Here is an 8,024-nt window from a genome sequence, read left to right on the forward strand (position 1 = left end):
TCCAGTAAATAGATGGCCAGTAAATAGAACTGGACTAAACCCACAGCCTTGTGGTGTGCCTGTGGGAGGACCAGGGTGGCGGCTGTTCAGTTACTTATTCTCACCAACTGAGGCTGGTTGGTGAGAAAGTCTCTGATCCGAAGACAAATGGATGTTGAAAATCCCAGGTTATGTAGCTTCACAATGAGCTTCTCCAGAATGATGGCCTTAGATGTTGAACTGAAGTCGATGAATAGCATGCACTACATACTATACTATACAGCATAACTACTGTATAGTTTGCTTGCTAAAAAGTACATTGTGAAAGCAAACCACACTAAGCCGAAGAAATAAAGTCTGTTTTAGGTCTGGACTAAACAATGGACTTTCCTGCTGTGGATACAGCCTAAGAATACCTCAAGGATTAAAGAGAGCTAGACAGGGAGCGATGAGGAGAATGCCAAGTCGAACCTTGAAGGCCTGGCATTCTGCATGTTTAAGTTCTCTCCCTCTCAGGATGTCAATGTTCTGCAGAGGCCTGTTAAAGATCCATTATTAGATCCACTTGTGTTGAATCAGGGATGATCCCGACCCTCGGGGACCAACTTTGGACACCACTGTGTTATACTTTTGTCAGTAGAGATGAATGGTGTGCTCTCTGTCATTTACTGTGCTTTTGGTTAACAAGTGATAGTTGACTATTTTGTATGTGCCAAATTAATTTTCAGTTGTGACACATCAGTACATATTTGAATTGATTATTTCAATTTATTGACACCTACTTATGTGGACAAACACCACTGGGGTCTCCTTGAGGCGCTACAACAGTGATGGTGTTTATAGTATATACACCTTAGCCTTATGGGCCTGTTCTGTAACAGGCCCATAAGAACCTTGAAGGCCTCTTCAAAGTTTTTATACCTTTTATAACAGGTTTTTATACACCTGTTGCGTATAAAAACAGGTGTAAACGTCATAGCACAAGCAACCAGGATTGCCTTAGCAAAATGAGCATCAGAGCAGACGCAGTCCATTTAGCATGAATATGAATATGGACAACATGTACAACATGTACTTATCAGAAAGGACAAAATAACGGGAGTATGTTATGCCTCAATGTGATTTATTAAAGGGGCAGTATTATGTATTATCCAGGCACATAGTATGATTTTATAGCACAATAAAATAACTATTGCCCCTTTTCCACTGGCTCTACTTCAGCAGCTCCGTTTTGCTCTGAAGTGATGGTGTTTCCACAGACCCGGCTCGGTCCGTGTTGCCTTGCAACGGACTGGCAACCTGTCCAGCGTCTTCCCCGCCTCTCCCCTGTTGATATGCACCAGCCCCCCTCGCAACCCTGCCAGGACAGATGTGATCAGATAATGGATAGAACAAATATGAAATAAAAATATTGAAAAATAAATGAAAAATATCCCCCTACAATGCCAGTTTGAGCTGTAGGATTACCTAATAATTGACATGACGTCAGCTCATGCCCCTAAGCAAACCTCTGACAAACAAACAGTGTTATTATGGCAGAGACAGTGAAACTCAATGTGCTACCCGAGACATTTTGTGAGTCTTATTAGCCAACACAGAGCCAAGAAAATTCTCCAAAGAATGGTACATCAGGTCTGTAAGGTTGTTTGCGGGAAACAACAGAGAAGTCATCATTATAACCCAAGTCTTTTGCAAGCAAAGGAAGAATGATGAGGAATCCAAAGTCTCGTTGGACATGAGTGTGAACGCTGTTGGACACATTTTGCACTTGCAAAAGCGGGTGAGTAATGACTTAAATAATATGAGCTTGTGAAAATCTTGACTTCAGGAGAATGCTTAAAAATAAACAGCAGCATAAAAAGGTGCTCACATGTAAATACAGCAGTTACTGGACTACTGTGCTACTCTAGAGCTACATATGGAATTATTAACCTACATAAAATCAAGTATAACTATTTTCCCATATTTATCTTTGAGTTGACTATCAATCGTACAGTGTCATTCTGACAAAAAATGGGATGTTTACTACCAGTTACCTTCATAAAGACGATCAGGAGGGAGATGCCGCAGATCTCCATTTTATTCAACTGGACATGAGGTCGACTGCAAGCCTTGATGCATCTCTTGCATTTTTCTAGACTCCCTTTGGGCTTTGGAAATGGAATAAATGGCATTTAAACTACAACTAAAACAACTGAAACGGGTAAAACACTTCCTCTCTGCCCTAAAACCCCCCAACTCTTCTTAGCAACAGCACAGTGAAAACAAACAAAGCAGTACTACATAGCACAGATAAATATGTAAAATAAGATTTAAAGGCCTGCCACTGTATTAAGTATGTCCTGTTAAAGATACAGAAAGATATCTTTCTGTATCTTTTAGCTACAGAAAGATACATTGGAGACTTCCAGTGCAATAGTATAGATTTTATTGTTCATACTACTAATGAAGTATGTGCAATAATGTAATTTTTCATGAAATGTAAGTGGAACGAGGGGTCTGGAAACTCCCAAAGATTGCAACATGAGTGGAGGGCCGCAAATTCACCCCAAGCACGGAAGACAAAAACCGAAAAGCCCTCCAAAAATAACGTAAGAAAACTGCAGAGAGAACCACTACATTTATCACATCCATCTTCTGAGAGCCTCAGCTTGGAATAGTGAATTATATGCAACACTTTAAATGAAATTAGTTCAAGTCATACCCTGTTAAATCCTCGCTCCCAAAAATTGTCACTAAGGTGTCTTCCCAGTTCCTTCTGTCATGAACCTTTGGTTTTAGATAGGTTTATGAATCGATTTGTATAACATCATCCCCCCTCTGTGCTGGGTGAAGTAAACCCTCCTGCCCAGGCCAAAAGGGAAATTATAAAAAAAAAAAAATTGACACAAAATTGCGAATTTAAAAATATCAAAAGGTGTGAGGTATGAGGATGTCAAATTTATGAGATAAATTGGGGAAACTAACAAATATCCTATCTGAATAAAGTTCACTCAATTGCTTAATACCTTTATCATGTCAAAATGAAAAATTGGTGTCCATTAAAGAAGGAGGAACGTATGGGTGTTAATGACAGGGATGTGAGAATGAATTTAAAATGTCGCCTAAATTGGCACCAAATCTAAACAGCATTGGGAGCCACTGGATGAGTTGTGTACGGTATAAGTTTATAAGACAAAGAGGACTAAAATGAAGCCAAAACGGAAATTTCTTTACACAGTGCACTGAAATGATTGTTGAGGCCTCCACCTGTGTCTTCTGGAGTTTTTGACAAAGCAGATCAGGCTGACTTGTGTTAAAGGACACCAATCCTCACAGTGCTGCCTGCTCTGTCCAGATGACAGTAGGCTTGTTGAAGCAGGTGTATTATGGCATCATCAACTCCAACTCCACGGAAATAAGCAAACAGCAGGGGATCTTGATATGAGCTTGTCTGTTTACTCAGGTGGGCCAACAGGAGTCTCTCCAGGACCTTCATGATGTGGGATGTCAGGGAAACTGGTCTATAGTCGTTGATGACTGATGGGTGAGTTTTCTTCAGTACTGGAACCAGGCAGGATGTCTTCCACAACAACAGAAACTCCTCTTGAGTCAGGTTAAAGTTAAGGAGATGTTGCAGAATCCCACAGAGCTGCTCTGCAGCTTCACCCCTTCAGCACTCTGGGGCTGACACCATCTGGACCTGCAGCCTTGTTCTGGTTCAATCTCTCCAGCTGCCTCTTTGTCTGACTTCTAGACACAGAAAAGTGTGAGTTGGAGGTAAAGGGAGCAGCAGCATCTCCTGATTTGGTTGAAGACAAACGTGTGGAAGCAGAAGAATCCATGACTGAGGTGGAAGATAAAACATCTGAGGTTTGACAGGAGAGCTGTGGGTCAGAGGAAGGTGGGACGTTTGTCTGGTTGGGGACAGGAGAGGACATTGATGATCTGAACCTGTTGAAGAGTGTGTTCAGCCCATTTGCTCTGTCTAAACTTCCATCTACCTGATCCTCCTTTTGCTTGAAGCCTGTGATCTTCTTCATTCCTGACCACACATCTCTGATATTCTTCCTCTACAGTTTATTCTCCAGATTCTTCCTGTCCTTCTTGCTGTCTGTAATCTTGACTTTGAGCTGCTTCTGTATAACTCCCTGTCTCGCTCCTTAAAGGTTTTTTTTTCATGTTCAATAGTTCCTTTACTTCACTGGCGAACCAGGGTTTGTTTTAGGGAAGCGTCTCACTGATCTGGTGATGATGGTGTTTAGTTGATATAGTCGGTCATGGCACTGATGTCCTCTCCATGTGACTGGCAAAGAGCAACCCAGTTTGTAGGCTCAAAACAACTGTGTGGGGTTTCTTCAGTTTCTTATGACCAGTTCATGTGTGATTTTAATTGCATTTTATATTTAATGGAAACAGCAATTTTGAAATTGTGTTTTTTAGCAGAATACCCAAAACATTTTAGGCAGAGTTTTTTTTATTTATTTTTTTAAGGTTTTATTGACTCTGGTGGCCTTTATTTGACAGTTAATTGACAGAAAAGTTGGTAATGAGAGAAGGGGAAAGACATGCGGCAAAGGTCGCCAGGCTGGGAATTGAACCTGTGACAGCCACGAGAGCTAAGGCCTCCATACATGGGTTGTGCTTAACCCCTGTGCCACCACAGGACCCCTTTAGGCAGAGTTTTACTGGAAACGTAGATAAAGTTTTGCAGAGACCTGCTAAATCTTTTGATTCAGACGTGTTGAAGAAGGGAGAGAACAAAAAATAGGATCGACACGGGACAGCCCTGCTATTACCACTGGAGTGGACGAACACACTTTAATGTAAATATATGTTAAGTATTACGCAACAATACCAAAACATGATGAATGATAAAGGGGTGGTATAATGTATCTTCCTGGGACATATTGGCATTTTATAGCACAATCATGTAGTTATATGTTACCTTCAATTATTTAAAAAATGCTCCATACATCAAATATGACCTAAAAGAAAAGAAATTTGACTTTGCAATTTGACGTCTGTCTCTTTAAGAATCTCCTCTTTCCGGTGCTCCAAACATCATCACTGTGCCTCTCCATGATGCCGTTTGCAGCCATTCGTAGGAGCTTTTGTCTGAGTGCATTTCTTGCTGAACACATGCATCACCAGTATTCAGAGCTCCCAGTGCAATTACTACATCATATTGACAGGAACTCTTCTCCTACTTACCTATTTTTACCTATTTTTTTTTACTTTGAAATATTTAAGGTGATTTTATTTACCATATGCTTTTTGTGATGCTTTCTTAGGAGTTCACTGTTTTTCTAAACACATACGTTTTTACATGACAAAGAGGTAATGACTCTTACGGCTCACACTTTTTTTTATGTCCGTTGTAAGAAAATTAGTCTATTTTGTCACAGATTGGCTCAGAGGAGGCTCTGGAAGTGAGTAATTAGTGTTTGAATATTTGATTTGTCAGATGAATTGATATAGTTTTGTTGCTTACTCGTAGGTGTGAAAGACAAGAAGGCACATGAGTACTTTGCAGGGCGTTAGAGGAATAGCAAAGACATGATAAATGGCTTATGTGAGTTGTGGAAGCTGAAAAAGCATTTTGTGTCGGTTTGTTACTTTTGACTGTCCAGACAAACAGCACAGAAGAAAAATGAACTAATTAGATAGACTTCCCTGATGGCTGTTGTCAGGGGTCCCATGACAAAAAATGAATCCCCCGTCCCAGTCTTCTCACCTGCTGTCATCACAATCTTTTGAGTCTATCTGATTCATCGAAAGCTTTACATATTAAACTTTACAGGGATGCAACTGTCTTGCTTCCTTTAGTCCAATATTGGTACCAGCACAATATTTACTGCAGGTGAATTCTACATGCAGCTGTGAGGTTTTTGTATTTTGGTTGATTTACCCAACTGGTTTATGTTGTTCGCTATTGGTTCCAGTTTCCTGATTATCTCCAGTCAGTATTTAACCTGACCTGTGTTGTCTGCTCCTGGCTGGATCCTGTATTGTTGCTCCATGTTGTGTCGGTTGTTTCTGAGTGTTTTCTGGATTTCTGTCCACTTTAAATCATTTTTCCTCCTTCACCCTGTGCCTCCAACTCTTCCTCATCACCAACCCCACTTCATGACAGCAGCGGTCTGCAGATAGTACAAATGCACTAAAGTGCAAATCTTACTATTTTAATTTTTTTCTTTAATTCTACACATTATTGAAATGTAAAAATCATAGACACTTAAAGATACGTTGATTACTGTGAAATAAAATGTTAAACTTTTGACATATACAGCTTTATAATAATCCTCTCAAATTTGTGAAAACAGGTTTCTGATCAAGATAAGAACAAATAAGTTCTGGAAACCCAAACTATTCTCAAATATCACATTTGACTGACTCACCTAGAGCCCAGGCAGAGTTTTACTGGAAAAGTAGATAAAGTTTTGCAGAGACCTGCTAAATCTTTTGATTCAGACGTGTTGAAGAACGTGTTGAAGAACGTGTTGAAGAACGTCTGAATCGCTTCACTGATTTTCAATGGACAACGTGGGAAGACTGCAAAAGCCTGTCTGGAGACAAACTGGACCTGAAACAGTTTTTATTTTATTTTTTTTATTATTCCGTTTCAGAGTCCTGAAACTCTCTCCTCACCAGCAACAGTCACAGGCAATAGGCAAAATATACACAAATCAATCAAAAAGAAATGCTGCTCTCACCACCTCTTCAGTCTATCTCAGCGTTTCTCAACCCTGGTCCTCACTGCCCCCCTGATCTGCATGTTTTAGATGTGCCTCTATTCCAGAACAGCTGATTCAAATTATTGCATGACCATCAAGTGGTGCGGAAGCCTGTTAATCACCCAGAGATACAATTCAGGTGTGTGGCAGAAGGGAAATACCTAAAACATGCAGGACAGGGGGGCAGTGAGGACCAGGGTTGAGAAACACTGGATCTGATCCATCAAAGGCTTTACATATTAAACTTTAAAGACTTTAAAGGCCTGATGCAATTTTGTTCATTTCATTTAGCAGAACCAGAAAGTGGCAGCATATATCTGTAACTTACCTGCACGCTAAGATACTTGATTTGCAAGTACTTTGCTTGAACCTACACTAAGTTAATCAGTTTTTGCATAATGATCACATTTGAAAACACGTGATCGGATCCCTACGTCCAGTCCAGTCGTGGGGTGTTTCTTTAGGACAGCGATGATGGCAAAATGTTTGAAGGAGGATGAAACCTGGTTTCTGATATGGGGGGTGTGAGCAGCTGCCCAAGGCTGCTCTCTTATAGGGTGGCATGAGCTTTCTATAAATGCACTAAAAATCCTGTTTTGCCAATATATAGGTGAGCTCTGGTCTGCCTGTGGGAACTGGGAACCCTCTGCCTGGTGCAGTGCATGTAGCCTGCTGCTGACGTCTGACCAACAGGTTGTGAAAGCAGGGAAGGAGGATTCTCTTGTCTCCCTAGTGGACCTAATACAAGTGCACTAAGTCACTAAGTGCACTATACAACTACTAATGACAGTGATTTTGTGATGTAGCTTGGATCCTGTTGAATGACCATTAACTGGAAGAGGTGTGCTTGGTCTACTATTATGAATATTTCACAAATTGGAAATATACATAAGCCCATTTGTTCTTGTCTTAGTTGTTAGCCATTTACTATGTCAGTATAACTGTCTCTTAAACACTGGGAAAGTTATGTTAGCATTCTGTGATTACTTGCGTTAGGCCTGTAAATAAGAATGGATCAGTATAAAAATGAATGCTAATATCAATGTACAATATTAATACTGCTTTTATGGCTGATAACTAATATGTGCACATGTCATATGTTATATATGTACAATATTTCCACACACTTCTCACACCATGTAAAAGTGACCACAATGCCTTCATTACTTTTCTTCTTCAATTAAACATCCATTAGTCCAGCACTGCGTTACTATCAGTGTGGTATGATTGAAGAACCACAGGGCAGCCACCTCCCATCCACAAACACACACACACACACACACACACACACACACACACACACACACACACACACACACACACACACAC

The 8,024-nt window shown here is 40.4% G+C and overlaps 1 protein-coding gene across 4 annotated transcripts in view; it reads left to right on the forward strand.

Moving 5' to 3' along the window:
* Positions 1-8,024, forward strand: part of nat16 (N-acetyltransferase 16) — a 57,239-nt gene that overhangs the window by 6,984 nt on the left and 42,231 nt on the right. For 2 of the 4 annotated variants that reach the window (XM_017310485.1, XM_008434992.2), the window contains exon 2: positions 3,425-3,505. The exons of the other annotated variants lie outside the window; for them this stretch is intronic. In XM_017310485.1, coding sequence (XP_017165974.1) covers positions 3,495-3,505 — 11 coding nt within the window. In that variant the 5' untranslated portion in view covers positions 3,425-3,494. The remainder of the gene's footprint in view (positions 1-3,424; positions 3,506-8,024) is intronic. 4 annotated transcript variants of the gene reach the window in all.

This window comes from Poecilia reticulata, linkage group LG18, assembly GCF_000633615.1.
Source record: "Poecilia reticulata strain Guanapo linkage group LG18, Guppy_female_1.0+MT, whole genome shotgun sequence".
NCBI classification, from domain to species: Eukaryota; Metazoa; Chordata; class Actinopteri; order Cyprinodontiformes; family Poeciliidae; genus Poecilia; species Poecilia reticulata.